The sequence below is a fragment of the Hypanus sabinus genome (assembly GCF_030144855.1).
Source record: "Hypanus sabinus isolate sHypSab1 chromosome 24 unlocalized genomic scaffold, sHypSab1.hap1 SUPER_24_unloc_7, whole genome shotgun sequence".
NCBI lineage: Eukaryota > Metazoa > Chordata > Chondrichthyes > Myliobatiformes > Dasyatidae > Hypanus > Hypanus sabinus.
This window is the reverse complement of record NW_026778950.1, coordinates 343,145-369,298: the sequence shown is the minus strand read 5'-3', so window position 1 is coordinate 369,298 and position 26,154 is coordinate 343,145. Positions and strand designations below refer to the sequence as shown.

At 49.1% G+C, this 26,154-nt stretch overlaps 2 protein-coding genes across 8 annotated transcripts in view; one reads left to right on the top strand and one right to left on the bottom strand.

Moving 5' to 3' along the window:
• Positions 1-9,959, top strand: part of LOC132385529 (splicing factor U2AF 65 kDa subunit-like) — a 48,954-nt gene extending 38,995 nt beyond the window's left edge. For 2 of the 3 annotated variants that reach the window (XM_059957654.1, XM_059957653.1), the window contains exons 9-11: positions 469-555; positions 8,361-8,609; positions 9,360-9,958. In XM_059957654.1, coding sequence (XP_059813637.1) covers positions 469-555; positions 8,361-8,609; positions 9,360-9,494 — 471 coding nt within the window. In that variant the 3' untranslated portion in view covers positions 9,495-9,958. Of the gene's footprint in view, positions 1-468; positions 556-8,360; positions 8,610-9,359 lie in introns of all 3 variants that reach the window. The other variant, XM_059957655.1, reaches the window with a different exon arrangement.
• epn1a (epsin 1a) overlaps positions 9,683-26,154 on the bottom strand; it is a 104,301-nt gene continuing 87,829 nt past the window's right edge. For 3 of the 5 annotated variants that reach the window (XM_059957657.1, XM_059957656.1, XM_059957658.1), the window contains 6 exons: positions 23,365-23,457; positions 22,712-22,949; positions 16,155-16,334; positions 15,899-16,000; positions 15,447-15,659; positions 9,683-11,321 (listed from right to left, as the gene is read on the bottom strand). In XM_059957657.1, coding sequence (XP_059813640.1) covers positions 11,152-11,321; positions 15,447-15,659; positions 15,899-16,000; positions 16,155-16,334; positions 22,712-22,949; positions 23,365-23,457 — 996 coding nt within the window. In that variant the 3' untranslated portion in view covers positions 9,683-11,151. The remainder of the gene's footprint in view (positions 11,322-15,446; positions 15,660-15,898; positions 16,001-16,154; positions 16,335-22,711; positions 22,950-23,364; positions 23,458-26,154) is intronic. The other 2 variants (XM_059957660.1, XM_059957659.1) reach the window with 2 other exon arrangements.

Sequence of the window (26,154 nt, the reverse complement as noted above, 5' to 3'; positions counted from 1 at the left end):
ATATACCTGAGGAATGGAGTGTTAAACCACAGACACACACTCCCCGGTACTGAGGGAGTGTCACACTGTCTGGGGAGATGTATGTACTCCAGGACCAGAGTGTTCAACCCCAGGCCCCATCGCTCGGGATTTTGTGTCGCTGTCTGCACATCTTTGCTTTTTTTCCTTGCGTCGGCACAATGGTCACTTTGTTTCTTCTTCTTCTCCCCATTCACTGGTTCTACAGACCATCGATCGAAGGCCGCATTGGAAAATCACGGCGTTTCCACCTCCCACACTCCCCCTACTCCTCTGTAGCTAAATGGCGCGCCCCACCGACCTCAGGAACTAAGTGGTGTCCTTCTCTCTCCCCCCCACCTCACTTCCTGCACCACCTCCACAATCAAAACTGCCCCCATCTCACAAAACTGGATTCCTAACCCCGTCCCGACTCCCACCCATCCCCTCCCACCTTCCTTCTCTCCGCAGGCTATCGCAGGGCTTAACGGTATGCAGCTTGGAGATAAGAAGCTCATCGTCCAGCGGGCCAGTGTCGGGGCGAAGAACGCCACGCCGGTAGGCAACTGAATCTCTTGGGGTAGGGGTATCAGGCTGGTACTGTGGAGGAGGAAGGGAGATGTAGTCCTGTGGGGTTGTTGAAAATAGAGGGAACTCGGGACGGAGTCACAGATGCAACGACTTTAAAGTTATATCACGTTAACATCACAACCTCTCCCCCCCGAGGATAGTTGATAATTTAAGTTTGTCATAGGGTTGTAACAAATAGACTCTTTGCTACCAAGTATGGACTAACTCTTTATGTAAAATTGCAATGTAATATCCTGTAAAACTCACAAAATAAGATTAAATTCTGTCACAATTATGATCATTCTTTCCCCCCTCCCCCAAGGCTAGTTGCTAACATAATTATCATAGAACCATACAGCAGGGAAAGGGCCTTTCAGTATTGCAAGTGTGGAGTAACCAATGTTTATACATTGTTTCATAGTGTTTACTTAATGTAACTCATTTTAAATTTTATGATGTTATGATCACTCTTCCCCCAAGGGTTGTAAAGAGAGGGATTCAGTAATCAGTGTTATGGTAAGGTTGCACTGTAATCACCTGTTAAGGGTGCAGCATAACTCTCTGTAAAATTCTGTCACATTGTGATCACTCATTTACCTCTCCCAACCCCCAACAAAACCCTAAGATCATTATATATCTGCTAAGATGAATCCATTCTCAGAATGGAGGAGCAACACCTCGTATTCCATTGAAGTAGTCCCCAACCTGAGCACATGAACATCAATTTCTGCCTCTCCCTTCCCTCCTCTTCTATTCTCCACTCTGGTCTCTTCCTTCTCCTCCTCACCTCCCCGGGTGCCCCCCCTCCTTCCCTTTCATCCAGGGTTCACTCTCCTTTCAGATTCCTCATTCTTCAGCCCTTTTCCACCTGTCACATCCCAGCTTCTTTCTTCATTCACCCATCCAGCTTGCTCTCCTTCCCTCCCCCACCTTCCCCCTTCCTTTCCAGTCTGAGCTCACACCATCGACTGTTCATCCATTTTCATGGATGCTGCCTGACCTGCTGAGTTCCTCCAGCATTTTGCTGTGAAACACTCCCATAATTTGACCACTGTCCCCCCACTAAAAGTGTCACAGAGCCCACCCACAAGCAGGCCCTTCACTGTAGCAACTTTGTGTAGCTAATGTCCTGTTAAACTTGCAATATTACTTGGTGTTGCATTCAATCACAGTGGTCAGCTCATTACGGTATTGGCACTGAGCGGTTGTGCTGCTCTGCAGGTGTAGAAATTTCCCCTCATCTCTCTTCTAAACAGATATCTCTAAATAGAGGCTGTGTCCTTTGGTCTTGGACTTCCCCACCACCACAGGGATTTTCCTCTCCACATGCACTCTATCCAGGCATTTCAATATTTAGATGTACAGCACTGTGTGAACCCTTGGAGCCAAGCCACCCCACCCCAGCAACACTAACGTAACCAGTTAACCTACCTATGGGACTGTGGGAGGAAACCGGAGCACCGGGAAAACCCCACACATTCCGTGGGGCTCCTTACAGAACAGCTCCAGAATTGAACTCCAGACACTGGAACCCCGGAAGTTGTAAGAGCATTGTGCTATCCACTACACTACTGTGGCCCTCAAATTCTGAGGGTGTACACTCCAGTCCTAGACTCCCCCACTGTAGGAAACATCCGCTCCATTTCCACTGTATTGAGGACTTTAATATTTGATAGGTCTTCTAAACTCCAGTGAGTACAGGCCTGGAGCCATCAAACACTGTTCGTACATTAAGCCTTTGATTCCTGGAATCATTTTCATGCACGTCCTCTGGACTCTCTCCAATGCCAGTACATCCTTACTGAAATAAGGGACCCAAAACTGCTCCCAGTACTTCAAATGTGGTCTGACTAGCGCCTTATGAAGCCTCAGCATTACAGCCTTGCTTTTATTTTCATGTCCTCTCAATGTTTGGTAACATCATCTAACGTACTACCGAGTGAAGCTGTAATCTGTGGTTTCTTTGAGCGCCTGCGTCATGGCAGCATAAATCAAGATTGTCTGTGTTGCATTTCAAAACCGTTTATTGTCATTTGCATGAGGTCAAGATACATTTATTATTAAAGTATGTACACAGTATACAACCCCGAGATTAGTCTTGAACCGAGTTCATGTGTCCACAGGGACAATGAAAAACTAGTACCAAAAGATGATTCTCGCCCTCAGTCTACCTTGTCGTGACCCTTGCACCTTATTGTCTGCCTGCCCTTTCTCTGTAACTGAAACACTTCATTCTGCATTCTGTTACTGTTTTCCCTTGTTCTACCTCGATGCACTGTGTAATGATCTGATCTGTATGCAAGACAAGATTTTCATTATCTCGGTACATGTGGCAATGATATTCCAATTCTAATACCAATTCTGTGAATAAAGTACAATTCAATATTTACCAAGGATATGGAGAACCAAGAGGTCAGTGCTGAGTGTGTTAAGTACTTTTAGGGTGTTCAGCAGTCAAGGGAGAGTAAGTGTTTGACCTCCTAATGAGTATTATGGTTGATAAGTTCCCAGGACCTGATGGGATTTACCCCAGGTTATTGAAGGAGGCAAGAGACTAGATTGCTGGGCCCTTGACCAGTATCTTCCTGTCTCGGAGGACTGTCGAGTGGTTAATGTTGTGCCTTTATTTAAGAAGGGAGCAAGGAAAAATCCTGAAAACTGTAGACTGGAGAGTCTCACATCAGTTGTAGAGTAAGAGGGTAGTGGTTGAAGGGACTGGACGTCTGTAATGAGTGGTGTTCTGCAGGGATCTGTGCCGGGGATATGGACATGGTGCAGGTAGGAGGAGTGCTGGAGAGTCTCACATCAGTTGTAGAGTAAGAGGGTAGTGGTTGAAGGGACTGGACGTCTGTAATGAGTGGTGTTCCGCAGGGATCTGTGCCGGGTCCTCGGCTGTTCGTGATGTTTATAAATGACCCAAATGAAAATGCAGATGGGTCAGTTGTGGATGATGTCAAAGTTGCTGGAGTTGTGGATAGTGTAGAAGAATGCCAAAGCAATATAGATCAGTTGCAGATAGGGGCAGAGAAATGGCAGGTGGAGTTTAACCCAAGTAGATGTGAAGTGTTGCACCTTGGTAGGGCAAATGTAAGGAGACGGCATCTGTTAAGGGCAGGATCCTTAAGTGTTGCTGAGCAGACATCTTGGGATTGAAGTTTATAGCTCCGTGACGTGGATACACAGGTCGATAGGGTGGTTAAGAAGGCTTAAGGAATGCCTGCTTTTATTGGTCAGGGCATTGAGGTCAAAAGTCAGGAGGTTACGCTGCAACTTTATAAAACTCTGGTTAGGCCACATCTGGAGTATTGCGTACAGTGCTGATCACCCCTCTGTAGGAAGGATGTTGGGGCTTTGGAGAGGGGGCAGAAGATGTTTACCAGGATGCTGCCTGGTTTATAGGGTGGAAGCTATCGTGTCAGGCTGCGTTTTTCTTGGGATTGTCAGATCTGAGGGGAGATCTGATGGAGGTTTACAAGATCTTGAGAGTGGACAGAGAGGATCTGTTCCCCAAGGTCCTCTCCCTCAGTGTCGCTGGTTGTGGATTACAGGAGGAATGGACATGGGTTAACCCCTATTGACATCAGTGGATCTGGGTTGAGAGGGGAAACAGCTTCAAGTTCCTCGGCATCCACATCACCGAGGACCTCGTGGTCTGTACACACCAGCTGTGTGGTGAAAAAGGCTCAAAACAGACGGCTGAGGAAGCTTGGTATGGGCCCCCAAATCCCAAGAACTTTCTACAGGGGCACAATCACTGCCTGGTATGGGAACTGTACCTCCCTCAATGACAGGACTCTGCAGAGTGGTGTGGACAGCCCAGCGCATCTGTAGTTGTGAACTTTCCATGATTCAGGACATTTACAAGGACAAGTGTGAAGGATCATTGGGGACCTGAGTCACCCCAAGCACAACCTATTCCAGCCGCTACCATCTGGGAAGCGGTACCGCAGCATAAAAGCCGGGACCGACAGGCTCCAGGACAGCTTCTCCCACCAGGCCATCAGACTGATTAATTCATGCTGTTTTGAGTGTACTCTATATTACATTGACTGTTCTATTTACTATAAATTATTATAAATGACTACGATTGCACATTCAGACGGAGACGTAACAAAGATTTTTACTCACGTAGGTGAAGGATGTAAAAAATAAAGTCAATTCAACTTGTGTAGAAGACTGGCAAACAGTAGATCAGTTGCAGATAGGGGCAGAGAAATGGCAGACGTTGCTTAACCCAGGTAAATGTGAAGTGTTGCACCTTGGCAGGGCAAATGCAAGGAGACAGGATCCCTAACAGTGTTGCTGAGCAGAGGGATCTTGGGATCCAAGAGCAAAGCTCCGTGACGTGGCTGCACCGGTCGATACGGTGGTCAGGAAGGCTTGCCATGCTTGCTTTTATTAGTGGAGGCACTGAGTTTGAAAGTCCGGAGGTTATGTTGCAACTTTATAAAGCTCTGGTTAGGCCAGAATTGCACACAGTTCCGGTCACCCCACCGTAGGGTTTGGAGAGGGGGCAGAAGAGGTTTACCAGGATGCTGCCTGGTTTAGAGGGCACGTGCTGTCACGAGAGGCTGGACAAACTTGAGTTGTTTTCTCTGGAGCAGCGGAGGCTGAGGGTTGATCCGATAGAGGTTTGCAAGATTATGAGAGGCACAGAGTGGACAGAGAGTATCTCAGTTTCACGGAGTCTAATGCACTGAAGGGGGTGAGGGGTGCGTTCTTCACTGAGAGTAGTGGATGCCTGGAATGTGCTGCTGGTATGGTAGAGGCAAATACATTGGCAGGTTTTAGGATTAGTTTGGATAGGCACATGGATGTAAGGAAGACGGAGGGACATGGAGATGGTGTAGCTAAGATGGATTAGTGTTTGGGTGTTGTTGATCTGCTCTGTAGATGATTGTGGGCCAAATGGTCTGTTGCTGTGCTGTACTCTTCTATGTTCCAGTACCAAGGGCATCACTGTGTGATTGGAGGAAAGTATACAGGGATGTTTTATACACAGAGTGTGGATGCATGGAACTTCCTGCCAGGGGTGGTCGTAGAGGCAGGTTGATATGTGGGAGGGAAAGAACAGATTAATTTTAGAGTAGCTTAAATTGTCCGCATTACATTGTGGGCCAAAGGGCCTGTACTTTGCTGTACTGGTCTATGTTTTATGTTCTGCATGAGTCACGGGTACACAGGATGGTGAAGAAGGCGTTTGGCATGCTGGCCTTCATGAATCAGGTAGTAAGTACAGGAGTTGATGTATATTGAGGCTGAACTTGTGGAGTATGGTGCTCAGTTCTGGCTATTCTGCTGTCAGAAAGATACCATTGAGCAGGAAAGGCTGCAGAGGAGATTTGAGAGGATGTTGTCAAGACTAGAGTGGCAGTGTTACCGACAGAGGCTGGGCAAGTTGGGACTTTACAAAGGTGTATAAAACCACGAGGGGCACAGATAGGGTGAATGCAGTCTTTTCCCTAGGGTTGGGCAATCAAGAACCAGAGGGCACAGGTTTGAGGGGAGAGGAGTGGTGGGTCTATGGAATGAGCTGCTAGAGGTGGTGGTTGAGGCACTTTGCCCCTCATCTTTGTTCTGAAGAGACACCCTGTATTCTGAGACTGTGCCCTCTGGTATCGTCCCTTTCCAGTTCGAAACTCTTGTCAGGCCTCACTGATATAGAAGCAGAGATAGGCTATTTGGCCCATCACGTCTGCTCCGCCATTTTTTTAATAGCGGATCCAGTTCCCTCTCAGCCTTAATCTCCTGCCTCCTCCACGCATCTCCTCATGCCCTGACTAATCAAGAATCACCATTCCCTGGCTAAAGAAATTCCAACTCACCTCCTTTCTAAATGGACAGCCCTCGAGGCTGTGCCCCTCTGGTCCTAGACTCCCCCACCATAGGAAACATCCTCTCCACATCCACTCTATCTGTGTCCTCTGGTCCTAGACTCCCCCACAATAGAAACATCCTCTCCACATCCACTCTATCTGTGTCCTCTGGTCCTAGACTCCCCCACAATAGAAACATCCTCTCCACATCCACTCTATCTGTGTCCTCTGGTCCTAGACTCCCCCACCATAGGAAACATCCTCTCCACATCCACTCTCTCTCTGTCCTCTGGTCCTAGACTCCCCCACCATAGGAAACATCCTCTCCACATCCACTCTATCTGCGTCCTCTGGTCCTAGACTCCCCCACGATAGGAAACATCCTCTCCACATCCACTCTATCAAGGCCTTTCAACGTTCAATAAGTTTCAATGAGATCCCCCCCTCAGTCTGCACCGCTCCACAGAAAACAATCCAAATTTGTCCACCTCCTGCCCTCTAATCCAGGCAGCATCCTGGTGAAACTCTTGTGCAGCCTCTCCGAAGCTCCCACCCCGCACACACACCCTTCCTGTAATGGAGAGACCAGGACTGTACACAATACTCCTGACCAGCTTTATGCATCTGGAAGGCGACTTCCCGACTCTCGTACTCATCAGCCCGACCGATGAAGACAAGCCTTCTTTACCACCTGCCTACTTGTTCAGCTATTATGGACTTGGTGATACAGTGAAAATCTTGTCTTGCATACTGTTCATTCAGATCAGATCATTACACAGTGCACTAAGGTAGAACAAGTTAAAATAACAGAAAGCAGAATAAAGTGTTACGGTTACAGAGAAAGGGCACTACAGGCAGACAACAAGGTGCAAGGGTCACGACGAGGTAGATCGTGAGGTCAAGAGTCCGTCTTATCGTACTGGGGGACCGTTCAATAGTCTGATAACAGCGGGGTAGAAGCTGTCTTATCGTACTGGGGGACAGTTCAATAGTCTGATAACAGCGGGGTAGAAGCTGTCTTATCGTACTGGGGGACCGTTCAATAGTCTGATAACAGCAGGGTAGAAGCTGTCTTATCGTAGTGGGGGACCGTTCAATAGTCTGATAACAGCGGGGTAGAAGCTGTCTTATCGTAGTGGGGGACCGTTCAATAGTCTGATAACAGCGGGGTAGAAGCTGTCTTATCGTACTGGGGGACCGTTCAATAGTCTGATAACAGCAGGGTAGAAGCTGTCTTATCGTACTGGGGGACCGTTCAATAGTCTGATAACAGCGGGGTAGAAGCTGTCTTATTGTAGTGGGGGACCGTTCAATAGTCTGATAACAGCGGGGTAGAAGCTGTCTTATCGTACTGGGGGACCGTTCAATAGTCTGATAGCAGCGGGGTAGAAGCTGTCCTCGAGCCTGGTGGGACGTGCTTTCAGGCTTTTGTATCTTCTTGCTGATGGAGGCGGGGGGGGTGGGGGGAGAGAGGAAATGTCCTTGTTGGTTGGGGAGTCTTTGATTATGCTGGCTGCTTTGCCAATGGGGTGAGAAGGCACCTATTTAACAATAGCCTTAACATATAGACTCCTTACTGAGGTCAACGGAATTAACTCCACCCCAAGTTGTAATACTGTTGCACTAACTGGAACTGTACTGACTTTGAACTCTGAACAAGCCTGTTCTGCCCATTACACACAAAACCAATGACTACTGACCCCCATATGCCTTTGACCTGTGTGTTGGGGGGGGGCCCACATCATCACGATGAGAATGTATAACTCCTTACAGTGTTGTTGGCGCAGCTGCAGTAATAAAATTATGCTAACTGTGCCAGTGGTGAGGTGTGGAGATGGTCCTTTGGGATGCTTAAATTCGGAAAACACTAACTTTTCTCACTTGCTTCTTCTCTTCCCCACCCACACCTGCCTTTTTGTCCTCTTTCCCACCTCCCCCACCCTCCATTCCCTCCCCCCACCCCCTCCTACCTCCCAGAACACAATAAACCAGACTCCAGTCACCCTCCAAGTGCCGGGGCTGGTGTCGACGCAGGTACAGATGGCGGGCATGCCCACCGAGGTCCTGTGTCTCATGAACATGATCACGCCCGAGGAGCTCATTGACGATGAGGAGTACGAGGAGATCGTGGAGGATGTCCGCGAGGAGTGCAGCAAGTATGGTGTGGTCAAGTCTATCGAGATCCCCCGGCCCATTGATGGCCTCGAGGTGCCAGGCTGTGGCAAGGTGAGTCTGCACTGCCTGGGTTCCCCCTCCACTGCATTCCCTCAGGGTCTCCACCCCATGGCCCCTCCATTTGCTCATTGCCTGCCTTGGTGTGGATGTTTTTGTTCAATGATTGCCTCTCAAATCTTCCATAAGAAATAGTGGAATTACTCTGTCTGTTCCACCATTCCATCATAGCTGATTATTATCCCTCTCAGCCCCATTCTCCTGCCTTCTCCCCATGGTGCCCTGACTAATCAAGAACCTCCACCTTAAATATACCCAATGACTTGGCCTTCACAGCAATTTGTGGCAATGAATTCCACCGATTCACCACCCTCTGTTTAAAGAAATTCTTCTCCATCTCTTTTCTAAATGGACATGCACCTATTCTGAGGTTGTGCTTTCTGATTCTAGACTCCCCCACTATAGGAAACATCCACTCTATCTAGGCCTTTTAATATTCAATAGGTTTCAACGAGATCCCTCCTCATTCTTCTAAACTCCAGGGCCATCAAACACTCTTTGGGTTAATAATACCTGATCTGTTTGCCAAACCATGTGGACGTGTCCCTAGCTAGTCTTTGGTTTTCTGAAATCATATCCTTAACAGTCATCTCCAGTGTTAACTGACAGGTGACTCATCATTCCGCAGTTTTAATCCTTTCCCATTCTGCGGAGACCATGGTGCTGGATTCTGGAATGGAGAGGTGGGAAAAGCGGAATATCCTGATCTGATCTCTCCTGAATGTATCTCCCTTCTACCTGCAGATCTTCGTGGAGTTTGTCTCGATCCTGGACTGCCAGAAAGCCATGCAGGGCCTGGCTGGCCGCAAGTTCGCCAACAGAGTGGTGGTGACCAAATACTGCGAGCCCGATTGCTACCATCGCCGCGATTTTTGGTAGATCCCTGACCTCTCCCCTCCGTTACTGGCTCGAGTCACAGTCTGTCATTTTTGTAAGGATCTCCATCCTGCTTCTGTTAATACACCCCCCATGATTGTCTCCCTCTCCACCCCCCCTTCTCTCTCTCCATCTATTTTGTAAGCCATTTTGTGGGGGTAGAGGAGGGTGGGGGGATCTTCTGTGTGTAGCAGGCAGCTGAGGTTCTCCCAGTGCCCCCCCCCCCCCCAACTGTCTGTGATTCGTTCCAGGTCGGGAAATGGGAAGGAAAGGAGGGAGCTGAGGGGTAGAAACCCAGAGGCAAAGCTGGGGATGTGGAGGAGTTTGTGGTTGGCAGCAGTTCTGAGATTGAGGTGTTAGCTTTTCTTCACCCCTCTCTCCTCCCCCAGAGAGACATGTTCCTCCCCACAATAACCTGTACACCCTCAGCTGGCAAGGGGTCGTGGGAGAATGAGAAGAGGCGGGGTGGGAGCAGTTGAAATGGCCGGGGGGTGGGGGGGGGGTTGGCACAGAGCGAGGCAGAGGGGTGTGCGAAGGTGCATTTTCTGTTTTTACTGATTCATAATAAAATCAACAATCTGTTTGAACTTTCCTTGTTTGTCAGTGAGGAGCCTGCGCGATTGTGTGTGAGAGAGATAAAGGTGTCTCTCATCTTCCCCATATGTGAAAACAGTGAGTGCCCAGGAAGTTGGGGGAGATGTTCACAGCCTGTTATAATGAGAAACCCCCTACGCTCCCTGTAACCCATGGCATGACACACACACATTGTGTAGATATATATATATATTTATATTTATATATAGATTCTGATTTAATTAATTCTATTTCCTTTTACATCACTGGATTTACCACAGACAAGTTTTTCATTGTTCTAGAAAAGGAATGGTGATCACCGAACTCCTCCCTGCTGGAATCTCTCGACCGAAGGATCTCACCCCCCCCCCCCCCCTCATCCACGCGCATGATTAGATAGACATGAAATCTTACACCTAGGTGCCACGCAGACATGGCTCCCTACCCTCTGGGTTTTTCCATGTAAATAGCATGTTGCAATGGTGTGCCATCACCACTGGTGGGTGCTAGTGGGTGGGCCTTGCTCTGTCACACCCACAGTTGAGGAAGGGATGGCTGGTGATTAAACACACTGGGTCCCTTTTCAATCTTGCCCTCTGACCCTTGTCCAGCTGCTAGTTGCCCTCCAACACATGTTCCCTGCCGCCAGTCAACTCCATGAGAGGGAAGGGGAGACAGCTGTGCTGTGGAAGATGGTGAGATCGGCAATCAGTGTAATTTGTCTGTTCTCACCCGTCACAATAAAATACTCTCCATATAGAGTCTTCACTTCCTCATGAGGGAGGTGGGTGGAATGAAAGGTGAGACTGCAGGGAGAGGGAGGTTGGAGGGGGTGTTAACCCGTGCGGGGCAGAGAGAATGGGAAGTTCTTTTAACATGTTTAATCCCATTGTGGGTCCAACTCAGAGCTTCCAGCACCATCACCCCGTCTGGGAGGGCTGTGGGAAAGATCCTCATAGATTAGAAGGGGCATGAGAGATGGGGGAACCCACCAGAGGAGGCCATAACTGGGTACAGAGATTGATCCCCATAAAACCTCCTGCAATCTTTCACCCCCGGTCCCGGATTGGGGGGGGGTGGGTGCCAGTTATAGGAGGAAAGGGTTGGTGGTCCCGGCTGGGGGGTGCCCGAAGCCGTTCTGGGAGCCCAGCGTGGGGGTGGGGACAGGGCTGGCTCTCAGCTGGTTCAGCGTCATAGCAGGGGTAGCAGCGGCTGTCGAACCAAAGGGGTTGGTGGTGGAGGCGTTGCTGGGACCTCCTGTAGGGTGGGAGAGAGGGGGAAGATAGAGACAGAAAAACAAGTTGTTAGATACAGCATTTCTTTACCCTTCCCACCCAACCCCCTATCACATGGTTCCCTACCATCTGCCATTTTCCCCAATCTAAGTCCTTCTGCAGATTCCTTGCTCCTCCACTATCTTGTATTAACCACAAACCTGGCCACAAAGCATCTTCTATATTGCTGACATATAACAAAAAGAATCAGTCCCAACACAGACCCCCTTGGAAAACCACTAGTTACCAGCAGCCAACTAGAAAAGGCTCCCTTTATTTACACTCTTTGCTCATGCCAATCAGCCACTGCTCTACCCATGCTAGAATCTTTCCGATAGTACAATGGACTCTTGTTAAGCAGCCTTGTTTGTGGCACCTTGTCAAAGGCCTCCTTAAAAAGCCAAGTAAACAACTGATTCTCCTTGTTACTGCCTCAAAGAATTCCAACAGAATTGTCCCCTTAAAGAAACTATGCTCCTCATCAACATCTTCCCAATCACTGACGTCACACTAAATCGCCTATAATTTCCTTTCTTCTGCCTGCCTCCCTCCCTTTTTAAAGAGAAGAATGATATTTGCAGTTTTCCAATCCTCAGGAACAATCCAGAATCTAGTAATTTTTGAAAGATCATTACTAATGCCTCCTCAGTCTCTTCAGCCACCTTTTTCAGAATCCTGGACCTTTGGTCCAGGTGATTAATCTACCTTCAGCCCTTTCACCTTCTTAGTAATGAGATCTCTCCTCATTCTAAAATCCAGCGAGTAGTGTCCCAAACACTCCTCATGGGCTTTTAGTCCTGGAAAAAAAATTTTCATATCCTTTAAACCCTTCCTCACCACCAACTCGGCCTGTAAGTTAACCTTTAGGGAAACCTGCACAAGGACACCCAAGACCCTCTGCACTTAAGAGTTTTGAATTTCCTCTCCATTTAGAAAATAGTCTTAGACTATTATTCATACTCCCAAAGTGCAAGACATACATTTCCTGACACTGTATTCCATTCAGCCCTTCGAGCCTGTACGGCCAATTTGAGATCATGGCTGATCATCTACAATCAATACCCGGTTCCTGCCTTGTCCCCATATCCCTGGATTCCTCTATCCATAAGATACCTATCTAGCTCCTTCTTGAAAGCACCCAGAGAGTTGGCCTCCACTGTCTTCCGAGGCAGTGCATTCCAGACCCCCACAACTCTCTGGGAGAAGAAGTTTTTCCTTAACTCTGTCCTAAATGACCTACCCCTTATTCTCAAACCATGCCCTCTGGTACTGGACTCTCCCAGCATCAGGAACATATTTCCCGCCACTATCTTGTCCAATCCCTTAATAATCTTATATGTTGCAATCAGATCCCCTCTCAATCTCCTTAATTCCAGCGTGTACAAGCCCAGTCTCTCTAACCTCTCTGCGTAAGACAGTCCTGACATCCCAGGAATTAACCTCGTGAATCTACGCTGCACTTCCTCTATAGCCAGGAGACCAAAACTACACAATACTCCAGGGTGTGGTCTCACCAGGGCTCTGTACAAATGCAAAAGGATTTCCTTGCTCTTGTACTCAATTCCCTTTGTAATAAAGGCCAACATTCCATTAGCCTTCTTCACTGCCTGCTGCACTTGCTCATTCACCTTCAGTGACCAATGAACAAGGACTCCTAGATCTCTTTGTATTTCTCCCTTACCTAACTCTACACTGCTCAGATAATAATCTGCCTTCCTGTTCTTACTCCCAAAGTGGATAACCTAACACTTATTCACATTAAACATCATCTGCCAAGTATCTGCCCACTCACCCAGCCTATCCAAGTCACCCTGAATTCTCCTAACATCCTCATCACCTTAGTATGATCAGCAAACTTGCTGATGTTATTCTCAATGCCTTCATCGTTGATGTAAATCGTAAACAGCTGTGGTCCCAATACCGAGCCCTGTGGCAACCCACTAGTCACCACCTGCCATTCCGAGAAACACCCATTCACCGCTACCCTTTGCTTTCTATCTGCCAACCAAGTTTTCTATCCATGTCAGTATCTCTTCCCCCCCATGCCATGAGCTCTGACTTTACCCACCAATCTCCTATGTGGAACCTTATCAAATGCCTTCTGAAAATCGAGGTACACAACATCCACTGGATCTCCCTTGTCTAACTTCCTGGTTACATCCTCGAAAAACTCCAATAGATTAGTCAAGCATGATTTGCCCTTGGTAAATCCATGCTGGCTCAGCCCAATCCTATCACTGCTATCTAGAAATGCCACTATTTCATCTTTAATAATGGACTCTAGCATCTTCCCCACTACTGATGTTAGGATGACAGGTCGATAGTTCTCTGTTTTCTCCCTCCCTCCTTTCTTAAAAAGTGGGATAACAGCCATTCTCCAATCCTCAGGAACTGATCCTGAATCTAAGGAACATTGGAAAATGATTACCAATGCATCCGCAATTTCCAGAGTCACCTCCTTTAGTACCTGAGGATGCAGACCATCTGGACCTGGGGATTTGTCAGCCTTTGGTCCCATCAGTCTACTCATCACCGTTTCCTTCCTAATGTCAATGTCCATCTGCCACTTTTTGTCCATTCTCCTAATCTGTCCAAGTCCCTCTGCAGTCTCTCTGCTTCCTCAATACTACCTGCCCCTCCATCTATCTTCATACCATCTGCAAACTTGGCCACAAATCATTAACTTGCAATGTGAAAGGAAGCGATTCCACACTGACCCCTGTGGAACACAGGGAGAAAAGACTCCCTTTATTCTCACTTTTGCTTCCTGCCAGTCAGCCAATCTTCTATTCATGGTAGAATAATTTTTCCAGACCCCCAAAACCATTCCAGAAACTGCAGATTATTGAAAGATCACTACTAATACCTGCACAATCACTTCATCTACCTTTCAGAATCCTGAGTGTATTCCATTTGGTCCACTTGATTTATCTACCTTAAGACCTTTCAGTTTCCCAAGCACCTTCTTTTCCTTAGTAATGGCAAGTTCACTCACTTCTCCCCCCCCCCCCCCCAGTTCAATATCCACTCCTATTACTCTTAACTCTATACATCTGAAAGAAACTTTCTTTGATATTATTGCCTAGCTTACTTTCAGATTTCATCTTTTTCCCTCTATAGCTTTTTTAGTTGTCTTCTGTTAAAAGCTTCCCAATCCTCTAACTTCCTTTAATCTTTGCTCTAATATGCCCTCTCTCTGGCTGTTAGGTTGGCTTTGGCTTCTTATCAGGCATGGCTGTGTCATCTTTTCTCTAGAATACTTCTTTGGGATGCATCTATCCTGTATCTTCTGACTTGTTCTTAGAAACTCTGCTAGTGACCTATACCATCAGTCTTGGCCAACTGCACTCTCATGCCTCTGGAATTCCCTGTATTACTGATACTCGTATCTTTTCCTTCCCAAACTGTAGGTGGAATCACTGCCTCGTAGGGTTCCTAATCAAATCTGATTCATTAAACACCCAATCCAGAATTGCCTTTCGCAGTGTGCTCAACCACAAGGTGTTCTTCAAAAAGCCATTCTACAAATTCTAAAAAGCCATTTTGTAGGTGTAGAAACTCTTATCTTGGGATTCAGCACCAACTTGATTTTCCCAATCTACCTGCATATTGAAATCCCCCATGACTATCATAAAATTGCCCTTTTTACATGCACTTTCTATCTCCTGTTGTAATTTGTTGCCCACTTCCTGGCTACTGTTTGGAGGTTTGCATACAACTGCCATCAGGGTTGTTTTACCCTTGTAGTTTTTCAGTTCTATCCACAAAAAAAATCACCTTCACCTTCCAATCCTATGCCATCTCTTTCTAAGGATTTTATTTTATTTCATTTTTTTTACCAGCAGAGTCACACCACCCTGCCTACTTGCCTGTCCTTTCAATGCAGTGTGTATCCTTAGGGATAAAGCTTCCAAGATCTTCTTTCAGCAATGTCAAACCTGCTAATCTCTAACCACGCTATAAGATTATCTAGTTTATTCCATATGCTGTGTGCATTCCTGTATCCATCACCCTTCTCGATTTTGCCCCCATGTCACCTAAAGTTAAATTCTAAACTTTTTGCCTCATTGTCCCCTCTCCCTCTCCCCTCCCTCCTGCCCCCTCCTACCTGAGTTCAGGAAAGGGTTGGAGACCCTAGGCGTGGGTTTGGACACCAGGGTGTCCAGGTTAACCAGGGCGGCGTTGGGTCCCAGAAACGACTCGGGGGTCCTGCATGTGACGGGTGGAACGGTGCCCCCCTGGGTGCTAGGGAGGGCAGGGCCCAGTCCGCACAGGTCCAAAAGGTCCGGGCTGCTGGTCTCGGCTTGCGGCTGTGCTTCGCCTAGTGGGTGGGGACATGTCATCAGTGAGTGGGTGTCATGTCATATCCCCCCCCCCCCCCCCCACCTTCCTTCCTTGCCTCCCGCAACCGTGTAAAATGGATGGGATGATCAAAACTGTCAGTGTGTTGTGACCCTTCTCCTCTTTCCCCACCCACCCACCACCCGTAGGTGCAGCCCCACAGGGGTAGGGAGCAATTTGGATGGAGGTGTTGGGTTGATGAAAGGGGGTAATTCTTACCTGCAGTTGGCTCCACTCTCATGGCACTGCTCCGGAGAGAGTCAAACTCAGAGAAATCGTCCTGGATGGTGGAGGCCAGGAAGGGGTCAGAAGGGGGAAGACCTGGTGAGAAAACGGGGGTGGGGGTGAGTCCAAGGTTTAAAACCCCCTCCTTCCTACTCCTTCTCTATTTTGCTTCCTTCCATTCTCCCACTTCACTTCCTCATTCCCTCCCTCCCTCCAGTCTCTCCCACATCCTGTTCACTACCTCCCCTACCTGTGCCCTGGACCGTGGATGGAGGCGAGTTGCTGGGTGCCCAGGGGTCTTGCAGTGCCTGGGTATGGCCAGGGGGACTGGCTGCCGGAATAGGGGCCCAGGGGTCTCCGGTGGGCAGAGTGGCCGGTGCAGGGAGTGGGGCCCAGGTCTCAGAGGGAGGGGCAGCCGAGGGTGGTACACCTGGGGAGCAAGAGAGGTCACTGTCAGTTACAGATATGATAGAAAAATGGCAGATTGAGTTTAAATCTGACAAGTGCAAGATGCTCACAAGACTGAACCATTCTCCTCCATAGAATTTAAATCCAATCCCTATTCTGACAGGTTGGTCCACAGCCACCTGTTAGGGTATGACTTTTACCCTTCTGTCCTCTATTCCGCACTCTAGCCTCTCACCTCATCGTGCCCTTCTCACTTTTATCATCAGATTCTTCCTTTACCAGTCCTTTACCTTTTCCACCTCCCAGCTTCTTACTTTATCTTGCTCCTCCCCTCCCTACCACTCAGCTGGCTGCAACTATCACCTTCCAACTTGTCCTCCTTCCCTTCCCCCCACCCCAACCTTCCTCTGGCATCCGCCTCTTTCGTTCCAGGGTCTTGGTCCAAAATATCAACTGTTCATTCCTTTCAGTAGATGCTGCCTGACCTGCTGAGTTTCTCCAGCATTTTTGTGTGCGTTGCTCTGGATTTCCAGCACCTGCAGAACTTTGTGTTTAGAATTCACTAGAGGATGGTGAACCTGTGGAATCTGTTGCCAGAGACGACTCTACAGGCCAAGTTATTGGGTTTATTTAAAGCAGAGGTTAGTCAGGGTGTCAAAGGTTATGGGAAGAAAGGGACTGAGAGGGGTAATAAATCTGACTCGATGTGCTAAATGGCCTCGATACCAGGATGGGAATGTCTAATTCCACAGGGCAGAGGGGCAGTTTTTTTTATGGTGGGTAGCTGAAGTGTGTTGCCAGGGGTGGTGGTGGAGGTAGATATGATAGAGGCTCTATGGATGGGGGGGGGCGGGGGGGGGGGGGGAAGATGGACACGGTGTTTACTTCAGTGTTGTGGGGCAAAGGGCCTATTAGGGTGTTCTATTGATCTGTCTTCAGTCAAAAGTACAGAAACAGGCACACCTGCTCTGAACTGAATACACTGCCTGTTTGCCCCAGATCCCTCAAAACCAGGGATTCCCAACCTTCTTTATGCCGTGGAATCCTGCCATTAACCTCAGGTTGGGAATCCCTGTTCTAAACTTTCCTATCTGTGAACCTGTCCAAATGCGTTTTAAATGTGGCCGAATAGGAAAAGGGGAGGTGCAGCGAGACCTGGGTGTCATTGTACACCAGTCATTGAAGGTGGGCATGCAGGTACAGCAGGCAGTGAAAAAGGCAAATGGTATGTTGGCATTCATAGCAAGAGGATTTGAGTACAGGAGCAGGGAGGTTCTGCAGTTGTACAAGGCCTTGGTGAGGCCACACCCGGTGTACTGTGTGCAGTTTTGGTCCCCTAATCTGAGGAAAGACATTCTTGCCATAGAGGGAGTACAAAGAAGGTTCACCAGGTTGATCCCTGGGATGGCAGGACTTTCATATGAAGAAAGACTGGATCGACTGGGCTTATACTCGCTGGAATTTAGAAGATTGAGGGGGTTTCTTTTTGAAATGTATAAAATTCTAAAGGCTAGATGCAGGAAGATTGTTCCTGATGTTGGGTAAGTCCAGAACGAGGGGTCACAGTTTAAGATTAAGGGGAAGCCTTTTAGGACCGAAATGAGGAAAAACTTCTTCACACAGAGAGTGGGGAATCTGTGGAATTCTCTGCCACAGGAAACAGTTTTTGGCCGGTTCATTGGCTATATTTAAGAGGAAGTTAGATATGGCCCTTGTGGCTAAAGGGATCAGGGGTATGGAGAGAAAGCAGGTACAGGGTTCTGAGTTGATGATCAGCCATGATCATACTGAATGGTGGTGCAGGCTCGAAGGGCTGGAGGGCCTACTCCTGCACCTATTTTCTATGTTTCTACCTGCCTCAGCTAGGAGTGTTGCAGAACAGTCACCCGGTACCGGGTTCCCTGAAAGTGGAGTCACAGGCAGACAGGGCAGGGAAGAAGCTTTGGCACGCTGGCCTTCATCACGAGTTGGGACGTTATGTTGCAGTTGTACAACATGTTGTGAGGGTGCACTTGGAGTGCTGTAGGAAAGTGCGATTAACCTGGAATCCAGAGTTGGAGTCCCTATGTTGAGATCGATGCTGATTGGCAACTCCTGCGTTGTCACTGGTGCCAACTCTATCAGTCTCTGTTGTTCCTCAGCTGCGTGGTCGACATCTTGCTCTCCACATTGTACTGCCGTGGCTTGTGTTACCACGTAGACAGCTACGATGCAGTAACCCAAGCAACATGGGCCTCATGGTAGCAGCAGCTTTTATGAAGTAATGAGGATCTTCAGTATAGATCAGCACAGCATCAGACCCACTTCAATTTAACAATCACCACGCTACCCCACTCAGATGGTGATGAGGAAGTAAGAGACATCAGCTGGTTGTGTGGAGTTGCAGCAACAACCTTGCACTCAATGCCAGTAAGACCAAAAATTTCAGAAAGTGTAAAACAAGTCAGCACACAAGTCTTCATCGAGGGATCAGCGGATCAACTTCCTGGGTGTCAACATCTTCGAGGATCTAACCTGGGACCAACATATCGATGCGATTACAAAAAGGCACAGTAGCGGCTGCATTTTATTAGGAGTTTGTGGAGATTTGGTGTGTCACCAGAGACACTCGCAAATTTCTACAAATGTACCATGGAGAGCATTTTATCTGGCTGTATGGGAGTTACTCCATAGGATCAAAATAAACTGGAGCATTAGTCAGTTCCATAGTATCCAGGACATCTTCAAGGAGCGATGCCGCAAAAAGGTGGCATCCATCCTTAAAGAGCCTGGAGGCAAACGGCTTCTTCCCCTCAGCCAGCAGATATCTGAACTCCCTTTTCTCTCTCTTTTTGTACTATTTAATTTAGCTTTTTAATTAAAAACAGTGAATATATATAGTTAAGTACTGCAATATACTGTTGCCATGTAACAACAAATTTCACGACTTGATTCTGGACAACCAGCATGCATACATCAGGCTATTGTCCATTGTAGCTAGACAAAAAATGTACAGCCTTTCTCTCCTCTGGTTGGGTGAGACTACAGCTAGAGGTCGTGGATTAGTGGGGAGCGACCAGGTTCCATTTCAGTGTTTTAGAGAAATACACAGATGGGAGGATTATGATGGGAATAGGCGCAATAACAACTTGGCGTGGTTTAGATGCTCTGTGATGCTGGGGAAGTGACAACACACTTTGGAAAGGCAAATCTGAATACAGGGTTAATGGCAGGATGTGTAAGAGTGGAGGAAGAGTTCACATCCATACATCCCTCATATTTGCTCTGCTAGTTGACAGTGTAGTGTGGTGGCTTGTCCTGAGCTGTTGTTGCACAGGCCATCAACACATTCCACACAGCAAGTCAGGCAGCACCTACGTATATCACTGACATTTAGGGCATCACTGAACTCCTCTAGCAGTGTTCAGGGCTTTCGGCATTGGCTTCCTTTGGTTTTCACTACTGTGGGGCTTGTCAGCCATGGTTGGAGAAAAAAATCTCTGATCTCAAACTCCACTGCCTTGGGAAAAATCTGGAGTTGGCATAAGTTCAAACTCCACTGCCTTGGGAAGGCCCCGAGGCAAAATCTGGAGTTGGCATAAGTTCAAACTCCACTGCCTTGGGAAAAACCTGGAGCTGGCATAAGTTCAAACTCCACTGCCTTGGGAAAAATCTGGAGTTGGCAAGTTCAAACTCCACTGCCTTGGGAAAAATCTGGAGCTGGCATAAGTTCAAACTCCACTGCCTTGGGAAAAATCTGGAGTTGGCAAGTTCAAACTCCACTGCCTTGGGAAAAATCTGGAGCTGGCATAAGTTCAAACTCCACTGCCTTGGGAAAAACCTGGAGTTGGCAAGTTCAAACTCCACTGCCTTGGGAAAAATCTGGAGCTGGCATAAGTTCAAACTCCACTGCCTTGGGAAAAATCTGGAGCTGGCATAAGTTCAAACTCCACTGCCTTGGGAAAAACCTGGAGTTGGCAAGTTCAAACTCCACTGCCTTGGGAAAAACCTGGAGTTGGCAAGTTCAAACTCCACTGCCTTGGGAAAAATCTGGAGCTGGCATAAGTTCAAACTCCACTGCCTTGGGAAAAATCTGGAGCTGGCATAAGTTCAAACTCCACTGCCTTGGGAAAAATCTGGAGCTGGCATAAGTTCAAACTCCACTGCCTTGGGAAAAATCTGGAGTTGGCATAAGTTCAAACTCCACTGCCTTGGGAAAGCCCCGAGGCAAAATCTGGAGTTGGCATAAGTTCAAACTCCACTGCCTTGGGAAAAATCTGGAGTTGGCATAAGTTCAAACTCCACTGCCTTGGGAAAAACCTGGAGTTGGCATAAGTTCAAACTCCACTGCCTTGGGAAAAACCTGGAGTTGGCATAAGTTCAAACTCCACTGCCTTGGGAAAAACCTGGAGTTGGCATAAGTTCAAACTCCACTGCCTTGGGAAAAATCTGGAGTTGGCATAAGTTCAAACTCCACTGCCTTGGGAAAAACCTGGAGTTGGCATAAGTTCAAACTCCACTGCCTTGGGAAAAACCTGGAGTTGGCATAAGTTCAAACTCCACTGCCTTGGGAAAAACCTGGAGTTGGCATAAGTTCAAACTCCACTGCCTTGGGAAAAATCTGGAGTTGGCATAAATTCAAACTCCACTGCCTTGGGAAAAATCTGGAGCTGGCATAAGTTCAAACTCCACTGCCTTGGGAAAAATCTGGAGCTGGCATAAGTTCAAACTCCACTGCCTTGGGAAAAATCTGGAGTTGGCAAGTTCAAACTCCACTGCCTTGGGAAGGCCCCGAGGCAAAATCTGGAGCTGGCATAAGTTCAAACTCCACTGCCGTGGGAAGGCCCCGAGGCAAAATCTGGGGTTGGCATGTCCGTTAAGTTCATTGTTAACTGGCAACGCTGTTGGTGCCAAGCTGTCTGTCTCTGCCGTTTCTCTGGATTCGGGGTGGAGTCTCTCTTAGTTTATCTATGGACAGGTAGAACACAACACAGGACACCATCACATTCAAATGTAGAACAATTCATGTATGTTGCTTTAAGTTTTGTTTTAGTGGACAAGGCACCAACCATTGCTCTGAGCAGGGAATTTCTACATAGCCTGAAAACTGTGTGGTTCTTTCATAAAGCAACAAAGGCTATGGGTGCCGGAGCTTTTCAGTTACCGTGCAGAACACAACCTCTGTTTTTTTGCATTCTTCCAATTTTATACATTCTCTGCAAAATAAAAACATTCTCATTATGTAAGAAACATAATTAAACCAATTCTGAGTCACTGGGGGGTATTTAAAGCACAGGTTGTTAGGTTCTTGATTAATCAGGGTGTCAAAGGTTATGGGAAGAAGGCAGAAGAATGGGGTTACAAGGGATAATAAATCGTCCATAGTCAAATGAAGAGACTGCTCTACTCACCCACCATCTCATCAACTTTGAAAATTGTGTGTAATACTTACTTTACACACTGCTATCTAGTGAGTCAGAGTTTTAAAGTGAACAGCAGGACCCAGGGGTACAGGCACGGGTGGAGTCATGGGTAGACAGGAACCCTTGTAGAACAGAGGGTACAGAGGCATGGTTCCCTGAAAGTGGCACCACAGGTAGAGAGGCTAATGAAAGTGTTTGCCACGCTACCCTTCAGCAATCAGAGCACTGAGTACAGGAGATTCTGGAAATCCAGAATCGTACACTCAAAATGCTGGAAGCAGCATCCACAGAGGGGAATAAACTGGAGATTTCAGGCTGAGATGTTGGTGGGGCTGTGTAAGAGGGATAGGACTGGGTGCAGCCACATCAGAGCAGATTGACGGGTTAAGAGTACGCATTTTTGGGAGGGTATCGACAGCACACAACGTGGTTTCTTAGTACTTACACACATCATCAGATCTGTTGTTTTGTGGCAGCAGTACATTGAGAACAACAAATTACTACACATTACAAGAATATTCAGCAAAAGAGGAATAGTGAGATAGTGTTGACAGGTTCATGAACCGTTCAGAAATCTGATGGTAGACAGAAAGAAACTCTGGGTCTTCAGGATCCATGGGCTATGAGTGTACTAGGTCGTACATCCCACCTTTCGGAATCTTAGCCTCCCGAAGATGTCCTTCATAGTTGTGCCCATAATGAAGCAGGCTGCATCTATCACTTACTGTCCTGTGTATTGGCCCCTCCCTACCAGATGGTGATGATGCATTTGTAGAAATTTGCTCGAGTCTTTGGTGTCATACCAAGTCTCCTCAAACTCCTACAGCCGCTGTTGTGGCTTTGTAATGAACTGGATCATCCGATATGGCGACACCCTGGAGGAGGCCGGGAGGCTTTGGTACTGAATGGTGCAAATGCTGCAGAACCAACGAGACTTTGGACTCTCTCCCATCCCATAAGCGAGAGCAGGAGAAAGGTTTGGATGCATTGTACTCACCCAGAACGTCCCAGGAATCCGGGGAGGTCCCTTGAGGAGGAGGAGGAGGACCGGGCGCTTGTTGGGGGCCACCCCATGGATCGCATGTGGCAGTAATGCTGGCCTGCTGAGACCCCCAGGGGTCAGTGGTGGGGATCCCAGGTGGCACCGGCTCCGAGACGGGTGCTCCCCAGGGGTCAGTGGCCTGAGGTTGGGCCAGGGGGACTGTGAAGACATCAGTCAAGTCCATCAGGGAGTTCTGTGGAAGAAGAAAAGAAGAAAGGTGGGAGGGGAAGGGAGGATGGGGCGAGGGGGTGGGCAAGAGTTCTAATCCCTTCCAGGATGACAGAGGTAAGGGTGGCATGCTGTGCCAGAGAGAAGGAAGGGATTTCAGGATGGAGCAGGAGCAGGCAGGGGCTGGGGGGTCTATTTTCCCCCACCCATCAAATAGGAGCAGTGTGAGGTGTATGGGCTTGGGAAGGGAGACATGCCCAGAGGAGCAGAGTATCGTGACTCCTCACTCCTGATCGACAGGTAGTGCAAGGGTGATGGAAGCTGTGCACTGGACTAACCCTACCCAGGGAAAGGGGAGGTTTCGGTTCAGCAGCGAGGGGAGGGAGATAAAGTAGGGGGAATCAGCCCATGGGAGAGTGGGAGGAGCAGAGAGAACTGACCTTTTCTTTTGTTGAGGTAAGTGCAGTCTGCCTCTGACTCTCCTCAATGGCCATCTGCAGACGGAGATCATCTCCCCTGCGTAGCCTCTCTTCCTGTTAATCAAATAGGAGAGGGGGAATTGAGTGAAATCACAGGACCATAAAGAAACACTTCCATCCGCCCTGCCCACGAGTCCTCACACCTTAACCCGCAATTCCTCTGACCTCCTGAACTTCAACCCTGCCACACACACTCCCAGGGTCAGACACAGACTGAATCTCCCTCCACACCATCCCATCACACACTCCCGGGGTCAGACACAGAATGAATCACCATCCACACTGTCCCATCACACACTCCCAGGGTCAGACACAGAGTGAAGCTCCCTCCACACTGTCCCATTACACACACCCAGGGTCAGACACAGAGTGAATCTCCCTCCACACCGTCCCATCACACATTCCCGGTGTCAGACAGAGTGAAGCTCCCTCCACACCGTCCCATCACACACTCCTGGGGTCAGACAGAGTGAAGCTCCCTCCACACCATCCCATCACACATTCCTGGGGTCAGAGAGCGAAGCTCCCTCCACACTGTCCCATCACACACTCCCGGGGTCAGACACTGAGTGAATCTCCCTCCACACCGTCCCATCACACACTCCCGGGGTCAGACAGAGTGAATCTCCTTCCACACCGTCCTGTGGCGACCCATTTCCTGGCAAATCCGAACTGACTCACAATTAGATAGCCTACGGGGGTTTGCGAGCACAGAGCTTTGGAGCCTCTGTGCCATGGGGGGCAGGTTGAGGGAGGCTTAAAAGTGAGGCTGAAGATTTCGAATAAAGTTTTTTCCTTCGACTGCAGTTACCGACTCCGTGTCGTAATTTTAGCGCTGCGTGTAGCACACCGCTACAATTGGTGACCCCGACGGTCCAAACGATTTTTGGACCAGAAATGACCGACGCCGCCTCTGTTCATGCGGTTTCGTTGAAACTGCCGGGTTTCTGGACACAGCGACCGAACCTATGGTTCTAGCAAGCCGAAGCCCAATTCCACGTTCGCCGGATCACCTCAGAAGACACCCGCTACTACTACGTGGTGAGCTCCCTCGACCAGGACACAGCGGCCCAGGTCGCGGAGTTAGTACAGTCGCCCCCGGCAGATGGCAAGTACACGGAATTCAAAGCCCTGCTCCTCAGGACTTTCGGACTCTCACGGCGCGAGCGGGCTGCCCGTTTACTGCACCTGGATGGCTTAGCGACAGACCTCCATCGGCTTTAATGAATGAGATGTTGTCTCTCGCCGACGGACACACACCCTGCCTCATGTTTGAGCAGGCATTCCTGGAGCAGCTGCCCGAGGACATACGCCTGCTGTTGTCCGACGCGGATTTCAGTGACCCCCGGAAGGTGGCAGCCCGGGCGGACTTGCTGTGGAACGCCAAAAAGGAGATCGCACAGATCTCCCAGCCACGCTCCCAGCAGCAAACCAGTCCAGGCCCGGCCGCAGAGCCCGCCAACCTGCGGCCCAATGAACACTGGTGCTTCTACCACCAGCGGTGGGGCGCAGAAGCCCGCCGTTGTCGCCCGCCCTGCAAGTTCCCAGGAAACGCCAGGGCCAGCCGCCGCTGATGGCTACGGCGGCTGGCCATCGGGATAGCCTCCTGTATGTGTGGGATAGAAGGTCGGGACGCCGGTTTTTGGTCGATACTGGGGCTGAGATCAGCGTTTTACCTCCGACGAGTTACGACACCCGCAGCAGGGCACCGGGTCCTCCTCTGAGGGCTGTGAATGGCAGCACAGTAAGGACCTATGGCACCCGTCAGGTGCAGCTACAGTTCAGCTCCAGCCAGTTCACGTGGGACTTCACACTGGCCGCCGTAGCTCAACCGCTTCTGGGTGCGGATTTTTTGCGGGCTCACAGCCTACTGGTCGACCTGCCCAGGAAGAGACTGGTACACGCCGAGACCTTTCAGACGTTCTCCCTGGGTGCAGCCCAGTTGCCAGCCCCTCAGCTCGGCTCCATCACGCTGTCCAACAACGACTTCACCAGGGTCCTGGCGGATTTCCCATCGGTTCTGGCACCGCAGTTCACAGCGGCCATGCCCAGGCACGGCGTACAGCACCACATCCCGACCCAGGGACCACCCCTCCATGCCCGCGCTCGGCGGCTTCCCCCGGACAAGCTCCGACTGGTGAAGGAGTTCCAGAGGATGGAGGAATTGGGGATCATCCGGCGGTCCGACAGCCCATGGGCCTCCCCCCTGCACATGGTGCCCAAAGCAACAGGGGGCTGGAGACCGTGCGGCGACTACCGCAGGCTGAACGAGGCTACCACACTGGACCGCTACCCTGTGCCGCACATTCAGGACTTTGCAGCAAACCTGCACGGCGCACGGATCTTCTCCAAGGTAGACCTCGTCCGAGGGTACCATCAAATCCCGATGTATACTGACGACGTCCCCAAAACGGCTCTCATCACCCCGTTTGGCCTTTTCGAGTTCCTCCGCATGCCGTTCGGCCTGAAGAATGCCGCACAGACGTTCCAGCGGTTAATGGACGCGGTGGGACGGGACCTGGACTTGGCATTCATCTATTTGGATGACATCCTCATAGCCAGCAGCAGTCGTCAGGAGCATCTGTCCCACCTCCGTCAACTCTGCGCCCGACTGAGTGAGTACGGTCTTACAATCAACCCCGCCAAATGCCAGTTCGGACTCGATACCATTGACTTCCTGGGCCACAGGATTACTAAAGGCGGGGCAACCCCTCTGCCCGCTAAGGTAGATGCGGTCCGCCTCTTCCCCCG